General features: G+C 39.6%; 1 protein-coding gene and 1 long non-coding RNA gene across 3 annotated transcripts in view; one reads left to right on the top strand and one right to left on the bottom strand.

The window, feature by feature from the left end:
• Positions 1-1,143: 1,143 nt before the first annotated feature.
• LOC122555851 (2-acylglycerol O-acyltransferase 1-like) overlaps positions 1,144-26,696 on the bottom strand; it is a 40,274-nt gene continuing 14,721 nt past the window's right edge. Inside the window, exons 2-7 of one of the 2 annotated variants that reach the window (XM_043702057.1) lie at positions 22,258-22,407; positions 18,291-18,469; positions 14,809-15,013; positions 7,029-7,203; positions 6,039-6,238; positions 1,144-1,298 (exon numbers count right to left, since the gene is read on the bottom strand). In XM_043702057.1, coding sequence (XP_043557992.1) covers positions 1,144-1,298; positions 6,039-6,238; positions 7,029-7,203; positions 14,809-15,013; positions 18,291-18,469; positions 22,258-22,407 — 1,064 coding nt within the window. Of the gene's footprint in view, positions 1,299-6,038; positions 6,239-7,028; positions 7,204-14,808; positions 15,014-18,290; positions 18,470-22,257; positions 22,737-26,696 lie in introns of those variants that run through there. The other variant, XM_043702056.1, reaches the window with a different exon arrangement.
• Positions 18,485-22,742, top strand: LOC122555852. Its single transcript, XR_006313374.1, has 3 exons — positions 18,485-19,161; positions 19,796-19,898; positions 22,670-22,742. It is a non-coding gene; the product is annotated as an uncharacterized LOC122555852 (long non-coding RNA).

Genomic DNA, 26,696 nt, shown 5'->3' with positions numbered 1-26,696 from the left:
GATAATAAACCAGTAATCTAAAGGTGTATGTATAAATTCCAAAGACTTTTGAAATTATATTTATTAGTGAAATTACTTGATCTCGACAAGCTACTTTGATAGAGGAAGGAAGTATATTCTGTGGTACCAAAAAACTATTTTCCGTAGAAAAATTTAAATCTGTTTGGTTTATTTGAAGAAAAAACAAACTCAATCAGTTTTGTTTGGTTACAGGACCTGACCAGATTGGGTCCTTAGAAGAATAGTTAATGATTCTTAGAATTAAGAAAAACACAAACAAAACCTGTGATTTTAAAAATGTATATATTGTTAACTCATTCATCAGTTACTAATTATTTATTTTTGTGCTCTCATTCTCTCTCCCCCACCATTTTTTTTCAAAAAATACTTAATTTTCTTTAAAAAACACAAACAAACTCCAGTCATTAATAGGAATATGATACATTTAAAAATATAAGCCAGATCTTTGGATTGTAATTTTCAGATTTAAAAGATTACAGTGAGAAACAAACAATATACACTAATGTTCTTTTATTGAGGTTCTTTAGCGGTTGTATTATAAGATTCCATGATAAACATTTAGATATTTTGTTTTCACAATTGGCAAAACATTTTATAGTGGTTACAGCTGTGTTGTCAATATTTTGATGCTTTTTTACTGTTGGTACCTTAGGCGAGTTTGAAGAGATACTTTGGCAATGCTAAGCCCTTCTCCATGATTTATAGTTAATATCTTGGGGCAATTTGATCTTAAAATAATTCCAATGTATAAGGTTTTCTGGTACAACTTTTGAAATCTCTAAATCAGCTGACGGTTTGTTGAAAATACTAGGCTCACTTAGCACATGCCAAATTCAATTGGATTGAACTTCTAAATAGACAGATCATTTAATTGCCATGTGCAGTACATTAGCTGTTCTGTCGAGCCACACATTACACGACTGCTTCTGCATCAGTGTTTATCACTGAAGTTGAACATTTCAAGTGTCACAGACCAACTTTCCAAGTATGATTATAAGAGTCCAGAAATCAAATCATTATTGAATATTCATCTATTGTTAAGTACGTATCTTCCAAAGTTAAAATTACAGCCTATAGTATGACCATCTCCTTTGTATGAATTCAGACGTTCAAAGCTAAAAGTCAAGTGAAAAGGAGATGATCTTTTTCTGGAATACCATACTGAACTTTGTGTTCTTCAAATAATTTATTTAATGCATCGGTATACTTTTTGTGTAGTGCTTCAATCTCTTCAGTTGACGGTGTGTGGTTTTGCTGTACAATTATTGGTTTTCCTACTGTAAAACAAACACAGCAAAGTGTTACTCATGAATTTACAACCCATTTCTTGCACTTTCCACATTCTTTCATTTTTCTGCAACTTTCAGAAAGTTTACTGGGAATATAGTAGAATTAGTATAATATTAAGGGGATTTTTAAATTTATAATTTGGAACCTCTTCAATTGTTACGAAACAAATGGCCCACATCTTCCAAGAGCAGTAATCCTATTAGGCTGCATCGCTCCAGTCTTCGACACTATAGGATTGCAGCTCTTGTGCTTACTTTTCACCCTGTGCCACTCTTCTGCATTCCTGGGCTCAATATCTGATGCTGAAGGCCTCAGTCGGTGCATTGTACCTTTAATTCAGCTGAATGCTAGTAGTGTAGGATAAACAGAGTAAATCAGGCCATGGCCTTAATCTTATACGATTGCATATTTCCAATCATAATGTCTTGTATAGGCAAGTGTGTAGATGGGTTGAAATCTAGTAAATCAGGTTGGAGAAATGTTAGTGGATTGAGGCAAGGAGAACAAGTCTCAGGACAACTCCAGAATGCAGTGCATGGGAGGATGGAGAAAGTCAGGTTGGGTCCACAGAGGCTTGGGGTTAGCCAAGGGCTGGGAATTGGAAGGGAAGGTTGAGTGACGAGCAGCAGGGAAGTTGTCAGTGTGAGTGATTGAAGGGTCAGTTTTATATTAGCCAGTAGTTAGAGCAGATTTTAATAGTTTAACATTTCCTGGCTAACTATTAAGGTAAGTAAATTGGATCTTTCTGAAGACTGTAACATTAACTTACAGATGGGGACATTCTTAGAGAGTTCCAGTCACTTGATAACTGCCATTGGAAGTTTAAACTACCTAGGCAATTAGTGCAGAGTGACAGCATTTCAGAGGAATATTGACACAGATCTTTTTCATTACGTCTGGTCTCCAGCTATCTGCAAACTAAGATCTAGGCCAATGATATAAGCTTTCATATGAGTTTGGAGCTGATTTATTATTATTATTTTGCAGGTGTAGTATTGTTTTTTTTAATATACTTGTTTTGATTTTATAGTGATCAATCTAGAAGTCAGGTCCATTTTTCCCCTGTTCGCTACAGCAGGATAAAGAAAGTTATAGATGGTCTGGATGGGATGAGTCGGTGAATCATTAATAAAGGCATAGAAACCGATGCAATTGATAAAACATATTGTCATTTTATCGCCTGGTTTTCATTTGCATGTGGTTGGTTAGCTGTGTGTACAAAGTAGTGGCTGAAGGTAGCACATCACATGAGAAGGCTGGGAATTTGTTGTCTTACACATGAAGTAGACCCAACATTTGGAGGCAATGGTTAAGGGTGGTATAGTCAAGAGGGACCTAATAAATGCTAGAGAGCTGTTTAGTGAAAGCACTAATCCTGTTTCTAGCTGCACAAAAGTGGAAGTTTTAAAAATGCTTTGTTTCTTTGCCATGAGTCATTCATTGATTGGTTTCAGGATTGCAGGTAAGGCCATTCGACATGTGTCCTGTGACATTGACTTCTGTAAGAGCTGTCAAGCTAAACAAAAAGAGAGGGACATCAGCTGCTTATCTCAGGAAACAGAACCTAGCCCACTACAGTTGGAGCACTCTCAAAGTTAAGCACTAAATGACCGACTGCTATTTTCTATTCACCTAACCTTAGCTCTCCATTTACGCCAGTTAACAGTACTAAATATAATTCTAAACATATAGGACAGTGAAGAAATTTTCCTCAATACATGTGTGCTCTAAGAAGGCCACTGCGAGAATAGGGAAACAAAATTAATAAGCAAGTTTTTTGTCGTGTTTTCGGAGCAGAAATAAAAGATTAGTTATTCTTATACATGAGACTGGCCTAGATTTTACAGGTTGCACAGCACATCATGTCACATATTCAGTTAGTTACATTTTTTCCTTCAAACATTGCTTCAAAAATGTTTTGTCCTTCAAATTGCTGGATGAGCGAAATGTTAATAACACTGCAAGTTCGACACAGATTTGTGATATTGGCAGACAAGGAGACAAGCAATCCATCTCCTTAACCAATAAGTATTAATGATACAGAAGTTAAGATAGATGTTAGAGTAGTAAATAGAGTGAGCTAGGTAAAAAGCAGTTACAGAAAGTAAAGCAAAACAAATTGCATTGCATGAAACACAAATAGGAAAAATAAAAGAAACTTTATTTAAAAAAAAACCTCTAATAACATTTTACTACCACTGCAAATGAGCTTTATAAAGTATCAAATGCTGCCTCTGGTCTTGAAAGATTAAATAGCATTTCATAAAACATAGTGGGAGCCTGACTACCAATTGTTGTTTACACAAGGCTTGCATATTATGATTCCATTCATCCAACAAATTATGGAAATTCTCAAAATTGCTGTGAGGTAACATTGCAAATTTTATGGTCAAGTAAACCAATGAAGCCTGGAGTGAATCCCAGCCATTGTTGCCATTCAAATACTCAAAGCCACATTAGACCCCTGCAAAGCATTTCATTCTATATCAAAGACATAGTCAAGAGCACTGTCAATATTATCTCTGGGTATGAGATGAAGACACACATGTATACATAGAAAATACTTCCCACTACATTGATGAATCAGTTCTCCTTTATGTTGAACACAAATTGGAGAACTCAGTGAGGGTGGAAAGGGGACAAAATGTACTCTGGATATCAAAAGTGCTTTGGTAGTAGCATTTAAAACTTGAAGATGAAAAGAAAAAGCTCATACTCTGGGCCTGCAGAAATTGCTGAGGGAGCCAACAAGAGAAATAGGTGCACTTGACCTCACCCTCACCAATTGCACCTGGTCATGACAGTTGGAAAGAGTAAATATTGTGGAGACAAATTCCTATCTTCACATTAAGGATATCCTTCATGGTATTGTATGACACTACAACTGTGCTGAATGAATAGGGTTTGAATAGACTTAGCAACTCAAGATGGCATCCATGAGGCAATGTGGATCATTGGCAGCAACAGAAATGTATTCAACCACAACCTGTAACCTCATGGCCCATCATTACCCCCACCCTACCTATTATCCCCACCCTCAACAGTCTTAGGGTCATAAAGTCATATAGCACGGAAACAGACCCTTTGGTCCAACCAGTCCATGCTGATCATAATCCCAAATAAACTAGTCCCACCTGCTTGCTCCTGGCCTATATCCTTCCAAACCTTTCCTATTCATGTATCTATCCAAATGTCTTTTAAACATTGTAATTGTACCGAAGGCTGAAATATTAGTAACCTTCAGCCAAAGGTGATGAGTTGATGATTCATCTTGGTCTTCTCCTGAAAGTCCCAGCTTAGTTCCAGTTTTTAAATTGAATTCAAATTCCCCACCTGCTGTGGAATTCAACCCTATGTCCCCAGGACATTATGGGGGTCTCAGGACCACTAGGCCATTGCCTCCCCTAAAATGCCATCATCGTCAGTGTTATCAAGTGGCAATTAGTCAACAATAACCTGCTCATTGGTCTAGTTGGGTTCCATCAAGCCATTCAGTTCCTAACCTCTTTGCAGCCTTGGTCCAAATAAGGACAAAATAGTACAACTCAAATGAGAGTGACTGCCCTCAATGTCAAGGCAATGCTTGACCATGTCATCAAGGAGACCTAGAAAAGTTGAACTGACTAGGAATTGGGGAAAAATTCTGCTTGTTGCAGCCCTACTTCGTACAAAGGAAGATGTTTGAAATCCACTGCATCAATGTGGATTTCACCACTTTCCTCATTTCCCTTATCCCAGTTCAGATCTTCCAACTCAGCATTGCCCTCATGACCTGTCCTACCTGTCCAACTTCTTTCCCACCTATCTGGTCCACCCTCCTCTCCGACCTATCACCATTACCCATTATCGCACTCTTAGCTACCTACCCTTCGGCTCCACCACCCCCCCTCCCATTTATCTCTCCACCCCCTCAGCCTCATTCCTGATTAAGGGCTTTTGCCTGAAATGTCAATTCTCCTGCTCGGATGCAGCCTGACCTGCTGTGCTTTTCCAGCACCCCACTCTCGACTCTATTCTCCAGTATCTGCAGTCCTCAGTTTTGCCTAATAAAATGGTCTGAGTTCAAAATGCAGCAAGATCCGTATGACATCCAAGCTTGGGGGGGCTGATAAGTAACAAGTAAGGTTCTCATTACATAAGCTTTAAGTGGTGACCATCTCCAACAAGAGCGAATCCAACTATTTCCCTTGACATTCAATGGCATTGCCATCACTGAATTTCCCAATATCCTGGGATTTACCAGTGATCAGTTACTGAACTGGATTGGTCATATAAATACTGTACAATAACAGTAGATCACAGGCAGAGAATTTTGCAATGAGTAACACCATCTGACTCCTTATACTATGTCTGATAAATGACTTCCACATTCCAAGAATGACATTGTTTTATTTCGCATAGCTGCAATTTTTAAAAATGTGGGAAATACTCAGCAGGTCAGCCAGTATCTGTGCAGAGAAATAGAGTTAACATTTCTGGTCAATGACTTCTTATCAAAACAAAATGAGTTTTATTGTTAGCAGTGATGTGACTGACTAAATGCTGCAGAAGCAATCTCGTCAAGTACTTTCTTAGCACAGATATGACCAAACATTATTTAGAAGACCATCACAATCTCTCCAGACATTCAAAAAAATGTGTGTAATCACTGGTTTATCATACACCCTGCCTGTGCATTGAAAAGACTTAGATAACTTGAGTAGATAATATTTTCTGATTTTCCTTACCTATGGTGTAAATAGGCTTCCTATATGGTAACAGACCAAAGGTGTACTGGAAGACACCCCTGGCATGGAACAATGGCAACGTAAATCCTGCAATCTTCCTTAATATTTCCTGCATTCTCCGAAGAAGTGATCCTTTTGGATTGTTTACCTGATTAAAGAGTTCATTTTCCCCAAAGGAAAAGACTGGAACCAGATGTGCCCTGAAATTTGCAACAAATTCAGGCTTCATTCTTTGAAGTTTAGTCTAATACAAAATGCACAAAGTAAAGTTGAGGAACTGAACTCTATTATTCCCCATAACAATTGGACATGTTCTTTAATGACTAAATTAACCTTGAATTCATCTTTTTCATTCTACCTGTAGCAAAACATCAAATTAGTACTTTTATGATTAAGAAGCTCATGCTTGTCTCTATTTTATCTCACCCTTTTGGAGAACAGAGTCTATTTAAGAAAATAAATTGTAGCTCTTTTTAAGCATGGCACAAACTATTTTGAAGAGTGAGATAGATAATCTTTGGTCATTTAGGAGAGCTAGGGAAATGGGTGGCAATGTCGAGTTAATAAAGCTTAACCATGACCTTACATAAAAAGACGGCAGATGCAAGTGCCATAGGGCCTACTCCCATTGCTATTTTGTATGTTCTAACAAAATCAGCAACTGTTGCTGCTCCTGGATTCTAAACACCAGTGCCTGCTAGAAATTATGTGTATACCAGCTTTAGATGCAAACCAGATGCCCCATGTGGCTGTGATTGCCCCCTCACACCTTTCCCACCATATTTCTAGGCACACAAATGAAATATTACCATGTATGCAAGGCAAGGGAGGGTTACCGAATGTTTGGAATTATATTTTATCAAGATTCCACATTTTTGGAGGAGCTGAGCCAGAAATTGACATCATTAACAGTTTATTTTTGACAATACATGCATCAGAAGCTTAACATTTTCAAAAGGACAGTATTTCCAATGTTAAACATTTACATACCCATGTTTTATGGCCAGTTTAATAAAACCTTTCCTGTTAAGGATTTTCAAAGTTAGTGCTCCAGGTCTGGCAGCCAGAGATTCCTCAGCACCGCCTATCACAATGACAGCCACATTCCCGCCTCCCTTCCTACTCAGAACGTGAGAAACACTTCTCTTCACACATGAGACAAGACCTACAACAAGATAGAAATAAAGGCTTACAGTTTATTGAGGATGAATAAAATAAATGTCTCCATTGTAATCCAGAAAGATGCCTAAACATCAGATCTACAATAAATGATATATGCATGATATACTGGGGACATAAAATGCTACAGAATAGTTTCTGCTTGTTTCCATTAGTTTTGCATCTAGATTCTAGTACAGTTTTAGAGGAACTGACCAAATGAGTGCAAAGGATGAGGAATTTAAAACACAGAAGTACTCTGACAAAAATCATCATGTACTCATTCAAAAATAAAAACGGCAAGTTCCAGAGAGACTCATCTGGCAGCATCTATGGAGAGAGAAACAGAACTAACATTTTGAAGATTCTCCTGTTCCCTAGATGCTGCCTGACCTGCTGCGCTTTTCCAGCAACACATTTCCATCTCTAACATTTTGATTCCAAAGACTCTTCTTTGTAACACTCTTTGGACTTGAAGCATTAACTGTATTTTTCTCTCTACTGAAGCTGCTAAATCGGATGTGTTTCTTCAGGATTTATCATTTTTTCTAGATTTGAGCATCTGCAATATTTTTGGTTTTACTTGCATAAGATCCTGTTTCCTGTCATCTTCTATGCTGATTCAAGATTTAATTTGATTGTATCAGACCCGATTACAAAACTGTCCATTCCCTCTTGCACTGATTTGAGGGGGAGGGATTTCATATTGCGCCAATGGGCATTTGGGCAATAGCACAAGTAGGCACATTCGAAACATGTACCCATATCAAAAAATATTTAAATGTAATAAGATACTGTGGATGCTAAAATGAAAGGAAGCTTAGCAAATCTGACAGGACATCTGTGGAGCATCAGAGTTAATATTTCAAGTCCAATGTGATTCTTTTTCAGAACTAGAAGACTCTTAAGGCTGAGATAGATAGACTCTTGAACAGTAGGAGAATCAAGGGTTATGCAAAAAAAGGCAGGAAAATGATCATGATGAGTTGAATCAGCCATAATCCTATTGATTGGAATATTGATATTTAAAGTAGCCAGTGTAAAACAGTAAAACTAATACTATAAGTCATTTTTGTTAAATTATTTTCACTGATTTTAAATCTGCTTACTTGCTGATGAAGGTTTGGGTATCTTCATTAAAAATGCATATTTGTGGTGACAAATTCTATTAACAAACACTCATCAATAAAACAAGGAATGTAATTTAATGGAAAGAGAAAACATTATTTCATTGGTATATGCTGCTGGTTTGTGGAACATTTTACATGTCATTATGCAAATAAATTTTAGCAGAAACTTCAAAAGTATCAATCACTGCAACTTCAATGTACTTTCAGCACAATTTCCCACACTTTTCATAAGTGGCATGATTGAAGATGGGCATTGGTGACAGAGTTGGGGCGGGGGGGGGGGGGGGGGGGAGAGAGTCAGGGATGTGAGACAGACATAGTGATTGAAACACACAGAGAACCTCCTGAATTTGATAGCAAAACTTGATTTAGATTTTCAAGCTCCATTTCCCAGTTGGCAGCCAACTATATTGAAAGGCTGCCTGGATGCTGGACAGGTAAAAACAATGACTGCAGATGCTGGAAACCAGATTTTGGATTAGTGGTGCTGGAAGAGCACAGCAGTTCAAGCAGCATCCAAGGAGCTTTGAAATCGGATGCTGGACAGGCTAATTGCAAAGTCAAAATGCAGTTGGAGACCATAGAGAAGATTTGGGTCAGCACTCTGCTTGTTCGATTAATAGCTGAAAAGGTGTAAAAAGCTGCGGACAGATCATGGAGGTCATCAGAGATTGTGAAGGGCCATGGATAGATCATTGGAAGAGATGGTCCTGATTACATGGGAAACAATTTTATCTTGGGGGGCACGAAGGAGATACTCCTGTTGAATCCAGCTTTTCTCACTTTGGAGAAGTATATTTGTAAGTTGTATATTGCGGCTTGCCATAATCATGTAATCTTTGCTGCAACTCAATTTCACTTCATGGAATGAACAGCTATGAAAGCACGTTACATTAAACAGCAAAGTTATGTGGATTTCAGAATTGCAAAACAGCCAGCTTCTGTAAGAACCTGCAAGAATACTAGGACAGCAGACTGTAACAATGAATTCCAGTTTGGTCAGGATGGCTGTGAATATTCTATTCTCAGTTCTTCAAAAATGAAAGGCGTTAAGGTAGGTAATTAGAATTTCTATCAGTCTTATTGGCAAAATTATGACTTGGCTACAGATTTGAATAACAACCCTGAACAAACAAGAGTATCAACTCTGTTATCAGTGTTGGGAAAAGAGTACTACAAGTTGTATTGCATTATAGATCCAACTTGAATGGCAGAAAAGCCAGGCTAGTGGGCGGCACGGTGGCACAGTGGTTAGCACTGCTGCCTCACAGCGCCAGAGACCCGGGTTCAATTCCTGCCTCAGGCAACTAACTGTGTGGAGTTTACACGTTCTCCCCGTGTCTGCGTGGGTTTCCTCCGGGTGCTCCGGTTTCCTCCCACAGTCCAAAGATGTGCAGGTCAGATGAATTAGCCATGCTAAATTGCCTGTAGTGCTAGGTAAGGGGTAAATGTAGGGGTATTGGTTGGGTTGCGCTTCGGCAGGTCGGTGTGGACTTGTTAGACCGAAGGGCCTGTTTCCACACTGTAAGTAATCTAATGTAATCTAATCTAATCTAATCTAAAGAACCTTTGAAGGCCTTACAACCACAGATTGAAGTGTCTACTAATAAATAACTGTGGAACACCTAGCAGAAAGAGCAAGGTCAGAGTATAGGAGGTAAATATAGTCAAGGAACACCGCAAAAATGAAAAGCAAGCATGATAAGGACCGGGAATGCAGTGCTCTAACTATAAGAAGAGGAATCGTTTTGTTTGCAGTGTTTAACTGCAATGAAACTAAGCAAGCCTAAAAGGATGATTGATGGATGTCTGATGCACCTTTCTGTACAGCACAAGGTAGTCAGTGATCATCTAGGAATGGAAGCTATCATGGATGATCTCTTGGTCTATGAATGTAAAGATATGATGGAAGAAGACATCACAAACTATGATCTCAATTTGTGTGACTGCTAGAGAGGACTCACCAGATGAACCAACAGCTGAACAACAAAAACTAAGACACAATTGAAAATGCCTTAGTCAAATATGTAAGTATGCATAGACATTAGATCCTGACAACGTGACAGTTGTAGCAGAGAGATAGCAATCAATGTATACATACCCTTTGTTGGATTTGTAAACTATTCAGCAAAGTTCATGTAAATTTATCAACAGAATGTAAAGATCTATGCAAGCTCACAGCCATTGATGTACAGTGTTACTGGGGTATAGAACAAAAGCAATTTTCACTAGAACCAAACAGCTGTTGATGAAAATGTTAGCGATGATGTTCGAACAATGTCAAATTTAGATCATAGTCTATGATGTCTTCTTCCATCGTATCTTTACATTCATAGACCAAGAGATCATCCATGATAGCTCCCATTCCCAGGTGATCACTGACTTGCAGTATTTGTGAGAAAAGCAGGAACTAGAACAAACCTTATACAGCAATGGCAATCATTTGCATTTACATCCAAGCCATTAATGCAAAATGAATGATGCTACACACAGGTAAGAGTGCCTGGCTATTGTTTATACTTGTAAAAGTGTTAATCAGTTACCAGTTTGTGAGAAACAAAGTGACAGTAGTGTCTAACCACAAGCACAAAACATCTTCCTCACCCACTTTAGTCTGCTTCAAACATCTATGAGAATGCCACTTCATTTGCAAAGATTTCAACCCAAATGTGACAATATAAGCAAGGGAAACAGATGCACATTGCCAACATGCTGTCAAGTGTGGCATTCCCTATGAAGAAGGCTAGGTAGCTAAAATGGATTTTGAATTTTTCCAGATTCAAAGAGAAGCAAGAGTTCTAACATTCTCTAGAAGTCATGAGTCTAGCAGAATCTTGCCTAAATCAATCAAGCTATATGAGAAGATACTACAGGAAGGAGTAATGAAAGGATGACCTGAAACCATCAAGGTCACACTATTTCCATGGAAGAGTAAACCGTATGCAGCAGTGAAATGTTAGCCCAAGATGACATCCTGTGCAAAGGAAATGGAATCATTAACACTCAGAACATGAGAGAAGAGAAGCTGAAGCATATCCATGCAAGCTATCAAGGAATTGAGTCGAGATTGAGGAAGACAATGTTAGTGCTCGACTGGCCAGACATGAGCAATTAGATCAGCTTGTGCAATGTTTGGAAGTTATTCCAAGCTAAATAAGCTAAAGAGCCCCTCTTGATATATGACATTCCAAATAGGTTAGGGATGAAACTTGGAGTAGTCATTTTCACTCTTGCAGGAACGTATCATCTTGTCACTATCAACTATTATTCTGACTAGTGGGGATTAGATCATTCAACATAATGACTACCAGTGAGATTACAGAATACCTGAAAGCACACTTTTTGTTTATATCAGTCCAGACATCATGATGAGTGACAGTGGCCCTCAATTCACAGGTGAGGACTTCAAGTCATTGAGAAATTCAGCACTATGCACTATCTTAACATTAAAATTGCCAACAGGATCATTAAAAAAAAGAGTAACACCAGCACAGACTTGTGCAAGGCAGTCCGAGAGTGGAGAAATACAATTATTGAAGCTATAGGAAGTAGTCCACTCAAAGAAGTAATGTCATACCAAACTCCACTTCCAATTTTTAAAAAAACTACTATATCCAGATATAGTAACAGGAGTGAATGGCAAAATGAAATGACAGAAAGCTAAATTTCACTTTGATTAAATTGCCAAACCATTGCCAGAGTTGAGCATTGTCAGGGTGTAAATGTTCAATGCTTTCAACTCAATGTGGCAACTTGGAACCTGTGTAGAGCAGCTGCCACCTCGTCCTTACGTGGTAACTAAAATGACCAGCTACATTGTTACTGCAGACATATACACACAACCAGTGAAGCTTCTCCTTCACTGCAGACAACATATGGGGAAGATCTAATGTCACCAACTGCACAGAGTTCAGAACACTTATTAATCCTAGAGGTCCCTCATTCTCCAGCAACAGCAACGATCAGCAACAGCAGATATCAAGGCAACAGCATTTTCCGTGGGAACAGCACACCTAAATGACAGAACATCAACCCTAAGAACAGCCAAATTCCAGGTAAACAGCAAACAACAATGCACACAAATATCATTAGAAGGCCTACATAATTTAAATTTATATATGCAATGCATATGCATATATTAGTAAAAGTGGGATAGACTAGAATTAAGAAACAATTTTGTTTCAGAATTACAGTTTCAGATGTTGCTTGTGTATACAGGGTAACGTAACTGTAAATGATAGTGTATACTGATTTTTTTTAAATGGAAAGAGGATGTTTGAAGAAATGTACTTGTCGTGCCATAATACCAGGTGACTTCTGCAATAATTTGTATTTACTTTAGAAGGAGTAGTCATTAAAACTCATCACATTAAACATTCACTTCCCTTCAACAGCAACGTTTCCTGAGCTGCAGGAGATGAGACCTACTGGCATTAATTGTATGGTACAGCAAATATTTGAGACTCAATTCAATTGTAAATTATAAGTCTATGGAATGAGCTGCCAGAGGAAGTGGTGGAGGCTGGTACAATTACAACATTTAAAAGGCATCTGGATGGGTCCATGAATAAGAAAGGTTTAGAGGAATATGGGCCACACGCTGGCAAATAGGACTACATTAGGTTAGGATATCTGGTCAGCATGGACAAGTTAGATCAAAGGGTCTGTTTCCATGCTGCACATCTCTATGACTGTGTGGACAGTCAGTGAGTCACTCAACTTCAAAAAAACTGGAAGTGGTTGCTACGGAAGCTGGTTAGAGTCAAGTTTCCCATTTTTGGAATTTTTACACTACCTTCTTCACTCACCTGCCTGATCCTGTGGGATTAAAATTACCCCTGTAAATTTCACCACTTAGCTTATATCATCTAACTTGTTCCAAATGGTTAGGTGGACTGGCTGTGCTAAATTGCCCATAGTGTCCAGGGCTGTGCAGGTTAGGTGAATTGGCCACGGGAAATAAAGAGTGACAGGGATAGGGTAGAGTGTTGGATCTGGGTGGTTTGCTCTTTGGAGGGTTGGGGTCAATTTGATGGGCCAATTGGCTTGCTTCCACACGGAGGGGATTCAACGATGATGAAATTTTGCTCATTTTCTAATTAAAATACACCTGAGCAATTGCTATTTTCAAGTTTCAATTTCTGTGTCTGATTTTTAAATTCAGGTCACTTCAAATTGCCACTTTATTAAATCAGGAAATAAAAGTTTTTTGAGGACATTAGTGAAAGGATTGTGAGGGCAGAATGGTAGACATTGTCTATATGGTCTTTAATAAAGCCTTTGACAAGATTCTGTATGTTAGACCGATTAGTTAAGTTAGATCCCATCGGATTTAGGGAGATCTTGTCAATTGGATACAAAATTGGCTTGATGGTAGGAGACAGAGTGTGGTGATGGAGGGTTGTTATCTGGACTGGAGGTATGTGACCAGCGGTGTTTCACAGGGATCAGTGCTGGGTCCACTGCTGTTTGTCATTTATTTAAATGATTTGAATGAAAATGTCAGAGGCTTGGTTACTGAGTGTGCGATGACAGCAATTGGTCACATAGACAACAGTGAAGAAGGTTATCTAAGATTACAAAGGCACCTTGATCATTTAGGACAATGGACTGAGGAGTGGTAGATGGAGTTTAATTTGGATAAATGGGAGGTTTCGCATTTTGGTAAAATGAACAAGGGCAGAACTTATACAGATAATGGTAGGGCCTTGAGTAGTTTTGTCAAACAGACAGACCTAGGGGGTTCAAGTACATAGTTCTTTGAAAGTTGCATTACAGATGGAAAGGGTGGTTAAGAAGGCATTTAGCACAGTTGCTTTCATTGCTCAGACTACTGAGTATTGGAGTTGGGGCATCATGTTGAGGCTTTGTACAAGACATTGGTGAGTTCCTACTATAGGAAGGATGCAGAAAAGATTTACGAGGATGTTGCTGGGACTGGAGGATTTGAGTTAAATGGAGAGACCAGATATACAGGGACTTTTTTCCACTGGTGTGTAGATTACCTTACAGAGGTTTATAAAATCTTGGGGGCCATAGATAAGGTGAATAGCAAAGGTCTTCTCCGTAGGAGGGGGAGTTCAAAACCAAGGGCCATATTTTTAAGGTGACAGGAAAAAGATTTAAAAGGAACCTGAGGAGCAACATTTTCATACAGAGGGTGCTTTATATGTGGAATGAATTGCCAGAGGAAGTGGTAAATGCAGGCAGAACATTTTGATTGGTACATGAATAGGAAATGTTTAGAGGATATGGGCCAAATGCATGCAAGTGAGACCAGTTTAGTTTGGGAAATTTGGTTGGCCTGGATGTGTTGGACCCGAAGGGTTTCCGTGCTGTATGACTCTCGACATACTTTTTGTGGAATACAAAAGCATAAAATGAGATTTACAATCTAAAGTAGCACTTTGAATTCGTGAAAGAATTCAGGGTTGGAATGAAACTGGAACTTTGTGAATGAAACCAATCGTATAAAGCATTACCTGCACACATGATGTAATCCCTGTAAAATGGAAGCTTGAACCAGACTGGCAGTATGCACAGATATGAGGTCAAACCTGGAAACAACTTCTGAAATCCTGTAGCTTCACTGCAAAAGTTTCCAAAGGCTCCAGCTACTAGCACCCCATGAGGATGATATCCAAACAGATAGTTGTATTGTGGATCCAGATCCGTTGTTTTCACAAGCTTATATTGGAAATAAATCTGAATCAATCATCTATGTCAACTATAAATAACAATACTTAAACAACGAAATAGGTAAATGTTTCAGAACAATAAAAAAAACAAATGATGATGAAGAAAATAAATTTGTTCCAGATTTCAGTACAATTTCCTAAAATGACTACACTTATTTTGGAAATAAAAAGTCAAACTTGAAAACAGTAATATTGTAAAGATCAAAAAACTTGGAAACAAAACATGCTAAAGTGACGGTGCACAAGCAAGTTATTAATTTTTCATCACAGGGGCTTTGGTTCAAATCCAGCCTGAATCACTGGCTAGCTAAATACAAATGATCACAGATTGGTATTAATTTGCTGTTTCTATGCAGGCATAAAAAGAGCATTGATAATGTGGGAAAGCAGTGACTTTTTCCTTGCAACTACTGATTAGTCCAGGATATTCGACCTCAGACCTTCAGGTGACCATCCTCCAAGGCGGACTTCGGAACAGGCAGCAGCAAAAAGTGGCCGAACAGAGGCCCATAGAGAGGGCCTCAACCGGGACCTTGGATTCATGTCACATTACAGGTGACCACCATTGCACTATACACACACACAGACACTCCTATACACGCACAGACACTCCTATAGACACTCCTATACACATACACATTCCCAAACTCACACATGCATCCTCTCACAGATTTAGACTCCTTTATACACACACACACACTCTCTCACACATGCCCCCTTTCACAGATTTTGACCCCTTTACACTCACAGACACACACATATACACTCTCTCTCTCAGACGCTCACTAGCCCCCACCCCAGACATACACATACACATGCACATATACACATATATGTTTGTGGGGTGAATTTGTACTTGCAGAGTTACATTGTACTTTACTCAAAAACTGCATGAATCCATGTAAGACTTTGTTAACTCATTTTTTTCGATTAGAATCAGTCGAAACATTATGGCACAGATAACAGAACACAGGGGGCTAACAGCTTCAACATCTTATCTGGCCTGACATCAATTGTTACAGTTAACCTGCGAATGTAACTTTTAAAGAGTTTTGTGATTTACATATGGAAGAAATGAAACTATCATGCTCATTCTGACAGATGAGAGACTTAACAAACAATCAAGGTATTTTTCAAAGTATAATTTCAGTTACATCACACTGTAAACATTTGCTGTAAATTCTGTGTCTTACAATTGTGTACTCCACAACGAGCTGATGAAGGAGCAGTGCTCTGAAAGCTAGTGCTTCCAATTAAATCTGTTGGACTATAACCTGGTATTGTGTGATTTTAAAAATTGTTATAAAAAGTGATCAAAAAGAGAAGAAATATTTATTATTATCTGGTTTTATTGTCCTTGGGAATGCCTAAGCCTCACAATGATAACTCAACTTTTCAGTAGCATAATTGTGCTGTTTGAAGACAGTCAGGGTATGATTTTTCAGCCAACAAGCAGTACTGACTCCATGATGACTCATAGAATCATACATTTAAGTTTTTAAAAATATATTCTTTGGATGTGGGCATGACTGGATAGACATGCATGTTACAACAATCCCCAATAAATACTTACCAGTTTGGGCACTTCAGATTACAGTTAATGTATGGGACTGGAATCATTACAAGACTATAAAGCAGCAGGTTTGTTTACATAAAGGTTTTAGTGAACCAATTGGGACCTTGTTGTCGAAACGGAATTTACTTAGCAGGGATCTGTGAGAGCAAAAGAAATCAACACTAGAAAAAAAACAACTGAACTGACAATAATCAGCCTTTATTGTAAATACTGCCACAGTTTGACTGAAACTTGGCAAAAGGAGGGATCCGAATCATTCACTTTCAAGTTTTGTGCCTTTACAAAAGAAAGGTGTACATTATATACTTAAAATATGCTGATGAATTTATAGATTATCATGTAATGCATGTCATCTGTAAGACTGAACATTAGTCCTAGTTAAAGCCCCTACTTCTCTAGTTATGTGGTTTATGAGAACACCCAATGCAGTATGTTTCATGTGTAGAGTCAGGAGTCCAAGCTTTTAGTTCAGCCTGTTCCAAAACTGTATAACATATATTGATTTGGAAATATCTAGAGATTTCACTTTGTGTGCCAGTGCCCCACAGACCAGAACTCACTTCTCCCACAGTGGTCTGAATCATGATTCACTTCTCTAATCTTAATCATCCTTACTGCAATTTGCATGTGGTTGAGGTAGTAATTAAGAGATTATTATCTTTGAGGTTTTACTTTTCATTTTTGCACCTGATTTCTCATAATCAGCAGAAACTCTTTCCTACTTCTACTTGTTTCATTGGTACAGATGTGATGTGGATCATGACCACTGGATTCTTCCCCCATCCCACTGCAAGCTCTTCTCCAGCCCAGAGCTGATATGTTGAACTCTGGCACCAGACAGATAACACGGCATCTGGACTTACACTGCTCGCTGCAGAGAACAGGGTCAATTCCCCTCACTATACTGTATCTTATTTCCTAAAGTCCAAAATATTGTTCAGATGCCTGTAGATCACTCCTACAAATGTCTCCATTCCCTTCATTTTTTAAAAAAATTCAGTTCCATGATGTCCATATGTGAGAATGAAACAATTGGCATGTCATTCACATTCAGTCAGACTTTCCATTTCCCTAGGAGAAAGTGAGGACTGCAGATGCTGGAGATCAGTGTCGAAGAGTGTGGTGCTGGAAACACACGGCCAGTCAGGCAGCATCTGAGGAGCAGGAGAGTCGATGTTTTGAGCATAGGCTCTTCATCAGGATGAATAAATTGAATGAATCCCTCAGTAATGATTCAATGGGTAGCACATATGCCTGAGTCACAGTATTCAAGTCTCACTCCAGGGCTTGACCACAAATTCAAAGCTGATAGTCATGCAGTGCTGAGGGAGCGCTGTGCTGTTGAAAATTATGTCTTTTGAGAGTCAGTTATCTTGATGGCTAGAATTTAATGCAGCATGCCCAACAGCATGTGCTAGTTTGTGGAGGCTTGGCTTCTTGCTTATGGAGTGGTACTCCTCAAGCTGTATGTAATCAATTGCCCTCTCAAATAGAGAGAACTGTCTTTGGCCTTTTGTGGAAAGTGGCTAATTATCTTATTTAACATTATTAAATCCAAAGAATTCCAGCTCATATTGAAAACAAAATTCTATTTTTTTTCTTAAAATCCTGTTACCAGACAATAATGGGCCTCTAGTTAAGTACAGTAAATATGGTTCTCTTCAAGATGTGATATTGAACACCAACTTACATGAATAGGAAAGTAGTCCCGGAAGTAATTCCAGATAGTCCAGTTTCTGACCCACTCTGACCTTCTTCCACCCTGATTTGGTGTCTCCCAGTCAAGATACAACCAAACACAGTAAAGTGCAACAACATACCAGTGACCAGCCAAGATGAGCACCCCAAAGAGCAACAGGCAGATTTGACCTGTGAAGGCAGGAAGTTGTAACCAATGTATAATTAATTCACATTTGCTACAACCACAATATGAGATACATATGACATGTTAATCTTCAGTGAAAATGATAATTGGTTATTTTTATTTGATGGTCAGAATACTAAAATGCACATCACAGTTTCTAAATACTATCATAAAAACCAGAACCCACACTTGCATAGTGCCTTTCGTGGATGGGGGTTGTTCCAAAGTGCTAACAAAGTCGTTTTGAAATATAGTCATTACTGTAATGTAGGGAACAAGGGTATCAATTTCTGTGCAATAAGAGTTCAAGAACAGCAAAGTCATAACCCAATATTCAGATTACCTATATTTAATGATATTTATTGATGGATCAGGACACCACTATAACACTTGACATTTTTTCTTGTAAAGTGTAAGAGGTCCAAGTCTACTAGTAGATAATTCTAATGTAGAATGCTCTTCGTATCACAAACCACATTAGACCTAAAATCATTACTGCGCAAATTCCAATGAAGCTTTAGTTAAGTTTGAAATAAAATATAAACTTTCAATGTGGGTTCGACTGATCTCCTACTCTTTCTCTAGGAACAGTCTGGCATAGTGCGTAGGTAAGAGGTGGAGTCCCCAGACCACAGAGCTGCTCTCATATTGGAGAAAGACAATGGTTTAATCTCAGGGTCACCATACCTCAGGCAAGGTGAGAAGTTGAAAAGGTTAGCCATCTCGCCAACTGAACTAAAGTTGACACATGGCATAGAGAAATAGTAAACATAAATAAAACATAACAAAAGTATATGATAAGAAGAGTTTGAGTTGAGAAACAGAAATGTATTGTGAAGGTTGAAGCAAACCCAGCAGTAGTAAATGATTAGTTTTCACAGGAAATTTTCTAAGTAGGAATGAAGATGAGCAAGAGCCAATATAATTATCCTGAAGTCACATGCAGCATTCCTCGCAGTAAGCCTGCTTTTTATTTAGGCTGTCTTCAAATTTTGATATTGTATCCTTTATACCCAATCAAGACCATTTGTATATTTTGAGAACTGCAATGGTTTCAGCAGTGATTGATTGGGTGAACATTTGGTCTCAAAAACATTGAATAACTAATATTAATCCCTTACCTTTTATTATATCTTTATATTATGTGTCAGTCTGTATTTATTCTTCTTAATATTTCTTTTTTGCTTCCCCTATGTATTTTCAGCTTGGTGTAGTTTTGTGTTATTAGCTCCTAATGTGACATATTTCCATCTAATTTTACTGTCTCTACTCATCTAAGATCTCCAACTTTTACTGCAATGTTTTTTCTGTTTGGATTATTTCATACATAGATATATATTTCCTGAAGACGTGAAGGACTCAATGTACATGGAAGTTATTTCCTTTAAAGGGTAGATTGCCCTCAGTTAAGATTTTAATATGGAAAGCTACAAGGTAATGTATTAAGATGTTATTTACTAATTAATGAAATGTTTGAAAGGAGTAAATGATTATGGTCTAGTTACAATTTGTTTTAGAAGTGGCTGACAAATTGACTAATGTTTTCAAAATGAAATCCTCAGTTTATATAGAGGTTAAAAAAGCAAAGACAGTAATGCTCAAAACCAATATAAATCATTGCTTACGCCCCAACTACAGAGAGTTGTGAACACAGTCTAGTCCATCACACAAACCAGCTTCCCAAGCACTGGCTTCATCTATACTTCCCGCTGTCTCTGGAAAGCAGACAATATTATCAAAGAGCCTTCCCAGACCAGTTTTACTCTCTTCTGTCGGCAGAAGATTTAAAAGTTTGTACGCATACAAACAAATTCAAGAGGCTTCTTGCCCGTTGATATCAGACTTTTGAATGAAGTTCTTTACTGTGGATTTCTGCCTGCTACAATCAGACCCCCACCACCAAAAATATATTTCCTTCCCCCCCCCCCCCCCCCATTCACTTTCCACAGGCGCCATTCCGGACTCCCTCGTCAACTCTACACTCTCCATCAACTTCTCCACCACACCCGGTACCTTTCCCTGCAACCACAAGAGGTGTAACACCTGCCCCCACACCTCCCCTCTCACCTCTGTCCAAGGCCCCAAACAATCCTTTCAGATTTGACAGAGATTCACCTGCACTTCACCCAACCTGATCTATTGTATCCGTTGCTCCTGATGTAGTCTCCTCTGTATCGGGGAGACCAAACGCAGACTCGGGGACCGGTTGACGGAGCATCTGCGCTCTGCATGCATCAACCAACCCGTCCTTCCAGCTGCCATCCATTTTAATTTCCTCTCTGATTCCCATGGTGACATGTCCATCCTTGGCTTCCTCCACTATCAGAGTGACGCTAAAAGGAAACTGGAGGAACAACACCTGATATTTTGCCCTGAGGAGCTGACAGCCCAATGGCTTCAATATTGACTTCACCAGCTTCAAAATCCCTCCTCCCCAATCCTTATCCGTCCCCCTCACATCCCTGAACCTGTCCTTACTTGTCCATCTTCCTCACCTATCTGCTTCACCCTTTCCGCTGACCAATCACAATAACCCCCTACCTGCATCCACCTATCACCATCCCACCTACCCTTCCCTCCAACCTCACACCCTCCATTTACTTCTGGTCACCCATCCCTCTCCCCAGTCCTGACGAAGGTTCTGCCCCAAACTTTGACTTTCCTGCTCCTTTAATGTTGTCTGACTTGCTGTGCTTTGCCAGCCTCACATCTATTGACTCTGATTCCCAGCATCTGCAGTGATTACTGTCTTCTTTACTGTTAATGTTGGTCTCTCTCTCTCTGCATCTTCCGGGCGACTGAAACTCTGTATCTTGCCCTCTGTTCTATGATCCTGATGCACTTGTATAAATACGATCTGCTTGTAAAGGCACTGTACCTCGGGTAATAAAACAAATCAAATTAAATAATGATTTCCAGGCGCTGATGGGTTTTTAAAATTAAAATTGTGACCAATCTTTAGTGTCGTCTACCTTCCCATTGTCCAGCAACCTTTATTTCATCAATATTCCTTCCTGCTCTGCCACTGAACAACACATGGCTTTCTCTAACCTCTTTCCTTGACGCCCTTACGCCCTATTCAAGCTTATGCACTCCATAAGCTACTCTTCCTCTTGCTTCCTATATCCGTTACACTGCCGACCACCCAACATGCCTAGCTGTGTCCGTGCTGGGTGATATTGCAAAAGCTAATTCTACATTAAAAGCATCAAGGAGAAAGTGAGGTCTGCAGATGCTGGAGATCAAAGTTGAAACTTTATTGCTGGAACAGCACAGCAGGTCAGGCAGCATCCAGGGAACAGGAGATTCGACGTTTCGGGCACAGGCCCTTCTTCAGGAATGAGCCAAAGCATCAACAAAAACAAGGATCATTTCCAGAAAGTTATCTGACACCCTCCGATCATTTAACACCGCAGTGCAAAATACACTGTTTATAGCAACAACCTTGTTGTTGAGGCACTCCCTGAAATCGATTTAACAATAGTAAACTTGAGACAATTCACTTTTCTTCATGGAAGCGTTTGAAGTTTTAAAATCAGCATCTACTGGTTTTGGGAACGTGGAGTGGATTTGGGGACGGTGGAGGGATGTGTATTAAAATAGCAGTGTCCATTTCAGTCACATTTGTTGGATTTTTCTGTGCAGAAATTAACCAACTGCATGTCAAACTTGTGTGAGTATCTCGTGTTAGGGCAAGTGCCTGGAACCGGCACTTGTCAACTCATCACTCCCGTTAAATAAAAAAAGTCCTTTTTCCCCAATCAAAATTACTACAAAAAGAAAAAAAAATTACCTAAGATCAAAAATGTGAAGATCCACTTGAGAACAGCAAACGTCTGTATCCTTCTCCTCAGAGGGATATTTATAGGGGCAAATTCGATCTTCATGACAAACAGCTGCTTACCCACGGAAGAATTCCTTGAAATGACTGCAAGACCCCGATCTGAAAGGCAGTTAGCACTGTACATAAAATATTTCCGTTTCTTTCACCCAGTACAGAAGCCGAATGCCTTACCACCAATCTTCACTTCCTATCATTTCAACGTGTTACCACACGCATGCAAGTTCTCCTGACCTCACGCAGTTGCGCAGAATGCGGGCGATCCAACCGTGCCTTTCCAGTTGTTCAAAACAAAGATTGCTGCATGCTTTCGGACTGAAAGTCTCTATTTTACCCCAGTTTATACTTATTTTTTTCCCAAAAGGCAAAGAGTTTAACTGTGGAACCGATTACTGTTCGGTCTGATGGAAGAACTGGGAGAAGTTAATTTGCTAAGTTTTTCACCTCCTGACGAGAAAAAGTGGTCTTGTTTGATAAACGTGGCGCGCCTTCACTCCGGAGGAAGGGTTGATTCTGGAAGGAACAATAGGGGGAGCCAAACTCCCCTTAACTCTACTGCATGAAACACAGTTCAGAAAATCTAAAACTCAAGCAAAAGTTAACACGTCAAGCAGACGATAACATCTGCGGAGAGAACTGATGTTGTTGGACGAATTACACCTGAAACCATGATTTGGAGGAGCCGGTGTTGGACTGGATTGGACAAAGTTAATAATGATACAACACCAGGTTATAGTCCAACACGTTTGCTTGGAAGCACTGGCTTTCGAAGCGCTGCTTCTTCATCAGGTGGATGTGAAACAGAACCGTCAGTCACCAAAATTTACAGCAGAAGATTACAATTATACAATGATAAATTGAACAAACCTAGATTGTTAAGTCTTTCATATTTCAAAATGGATTTGCTGCTTTTGGATCTTTAATATGTAAATCCCAGAACTTCTTTTAAGTCACATTCTCAAGGTAATTTAAGGTTTTATAACAAAAGGTGACATCTCAGCTCAGACAATGCCTTAAAGGTGTGAGTCAGACCAATCTAGAGTCAAAGGTGTGGTGCTGGAAAAGCACAGCAGGTCAGGCAGCATCCAAGGCACAAGAGAATCAATGTTTTGGGTAGAAGCCCTTCATCAGGAGTTAGACTGGTTCTATTTCCAAAGTGGAATTTACAAATATTGTAGCCTGCATTGACTGCTTACAGGTTTTGCATTTTTTGAACAAAATAGGATGTATCTGCTAAAACAATTGTGCAAATACAAATTCATCCCATTATCATATAGATGTGTGCGCGTGCAGCAGAGAGACACATAGTAAGTGTGTGCATGAGTTGTGAGTGTCAGTGTGAGTGCACATGAGAGAGGGTGCGGTTGCGTTTGTGCAAACTTGGTAAATGCGTGTGTCTGTTTGTGTGATGGGGCATAAACCTGTGAGAGGGTGTGCATGGGTGTGAGTGTGGAAGGCGTATGTGTGTGCGTATGACAGAGTTTGTGTTTGAGAGTGGGTCTGCATGAGTGTGTGAGTTTGTAAGTATGTGTGTGTGTTAGAGAGAGAGAGTGTGTAGTGCATTGGGGTCACCTGTAGTGTGACATGAACACAAGGTCCCAGTTGAGTCCATCTCTACAGGTGCCGAACTTGGCTATCAGCCTCTGCTCGGCCACTTTGATTGTTGTCTGTCCCAAAGTCTGCCTTAGCGAATGGTCACCTGAAGGTCTGAGGCTGACTGTCCCTGACTGCCTAGTGATTGTCGGCAAGGTGTTCTCTCCCAATCGGGGAGCACTTCAGCGGTCAGGGACAGTCAGCCTCGGACCTTCGGGTGACCATCCTCCAAGGTGGATTTTGGGACAGGTAACAATGCAAAGTCACTGAGCAGAGGCTGATAGCCAAGTTCGGTACCCATGAGGATGGCCTCAACCGGGACCTTGGGTTCATATCACACTACAGATGACCCCACTGCAGTATGCCATCTCTCACACACACATGCTTCCATAATCACACTCACACAGACCTCTCTCATACAAACACACATACATCTCCCACACTCACACCCATGCACACACCCTCACACAGGCTTATGCCCCATCACACTCACACACACACTTTACCAAGCTGGCACACATGCAACCACACCCTCTCTCACGTGCACTCACAAACTCATGCACTCACTCTGTCTCTCTCTCTCTCCCGCAGGGGTGAATTTGTATTTGCTCAAAAAATGCAAAACCTACAAGCAGTCAATGTAAGAAGTGAATCCATATAATATTTGTTAATTCCACTTTGGAAATAGAACCAGTCTGACTCAAGATTGGTCTGAGTCACACCTTTCAGGCATTGTCTGAGCTGAGATGTCACCTTTTGTTATAAAACCTTAAATTATCTTGAGAATGTGACTTAAAAGAAGTTTTGGGATTTACATATTAAAGATCCAAAAGCAGCAAATCCACTTTGAAATATGAAAGACTTAACAATCTAGGTTTGTTCAATTTATCATTGTATAATTGTAATCTTCTGCTATAAATTTTGGTGACTGACTGTTCTGTTTCACATCCACCTGATGAAGAAACAGCACTTCGAAAGCTAGTGCTTCCAAATAAACCTATTGGACAATAACCTGGTGTTGGGTGATTTTTAACTTTGTACACCTGAAACATTCACTTCTCCCCACACATTGACAGAGCTGCTGAGTATTACCAATGTTTTCTCCTTTTGCTACCGGAATACAGAATACTGAGGATTATTGGTAATAGAGTCATAGAGTAATAGAGATGTACAGCATGGGAACATACCCTTTGGTCCAACCTGTCCATGCCGACCAGATATCCCAACCCAATCTAGTCCCACCTGCCAGCAACCAGCCCATATCCCTCCAACCCTTCCTATTCATATACCCATCCAAATGCCTCTTAAATGTTGCAATTGTACCAGCTTCCATCACTTCCTCCTGCAGCTCATTCCATACACGTACCACCCACTGTGTGCCTTTCAAGTTTCACAACATCTTTCCGATAGGAAGGAGACCAGAATTGCACGCAATATTCCAACAGTGGCCTAACCAATGTCCTGTACAGCTGCAACATGACCTCCCAACTCCTGTACTCAATACTCTGACCAATAAAAGAAAGCATACCAAACGCCTTCTTCACTATCCTATCTACCTGCAACTCCACTTTCAAGGAACTATGAACCTGCACTCCAAGGTCTCTTTGTTCAGCAACACTCCCTAGTACCTTACCGTTAAGTGTATAAGTCCTGCTAAGATTTGCTTTCCCAAAATGCAGCACCTTGCATTTATCTGAATTAAACTCCATCTGCCACTTCTCAGCCCATTGGCCCACCTGGTCAAGATCATATTGTAATCTGAGGTATCCCTCTTTGCTGTCCACTACACCTCCAATTTTGGTGTCATCTGCAAACACACTAACTGTACCTCTTATGCTCGCACCCAAATCATTTATGTAAATGACAAAAAGTAGAGGACCCAGAACCGATCCTTGTGGCACTCCACTGGTCATAGGCCTCCAGTCTGAAAAAACATCCCTCTACCGCCATCCTCTGTCTTTGAGCCAGTTCTGTATCCAAATGGCTAGTTATCTCTGTATTCCATGAGATCTAACCTTGCTAATCCGTTTCCCATGGGGAACCTTGTTGAACGCCTTACTGAAGTCCATATAGATCACATTTATCGTTCTGCCCTCATCAATCTTCTTTGTTACTTCTTCAAAAAACCCAATCAAATTTATGAGCCATGTTGACTATCCCTAATCAGTCCTTGCCTTTCCAAATACATGTACATCCTGTATCCTGTATACCTGAAACATTGACGTCTCCACCTCTTGTGCTGCCTGGCTTGTTGTGTTCTTCCAGCCTCCTGTTTGTCCACTGTGGAATATGGCACAGCTGTAACCTACTTCAGAATCATCCATTCAAATATTTGGCAACATAAATCGATTTACGTGTGAAACAAAAACAGAAATCTCTGGAGAAACCCAGCAGGTCTGGCATTATATGTGGTGAGAAAGCAGAGTTAATGTTTCGATGCACTGACCCTTCTTCAGAATATGTGGTCTGTTAGCATCTTTGTGGGATAGATGGATCAGGTGTGCAGGAAAGTTTGAAGATAAAAAGAAGTTCATACGCAAACCTTTGTGGTTTTCGAGCTCCAAGTATTAACATCATTTTTTATTGGTTCTCATCATATATTTGAAAGGACCGAGATGACAGGGTTGTGATTAAAAGTCAACAGATTGGGCATATTTAGGATATTCCAAACATAATTTGGAAGTAGCAAATATAAATGAACATGATTGCAGTAGCAAATGGGCATAGGCAAGGCTGATATTAAAGAGATTGCTGTTGGAAAATATGTCTTGTCTGAAACTTACAGAGGGTCAGTTTCA

Source organism: Chiloscyllium plagiosum, chromosome 13 (assembly GCF_004010195.1).
Source record: "Chiloscyllium plagiosum isolate BGI_BamShark_2017 chromosome 13, ASM401019v2, whole genome shotgun sequence".
NCBI lineage: Eukaryota > Metazoa > Chordata > Chondrichthyes > Orectolobiformes > Hemiscylliidae > Chiloscyllium > Chiloscyllium plagiosum.
Note: the sequence above shows the minus strand (reverse complement) of the source record. Positions and strands in the feature narration are given on the sequence as shown.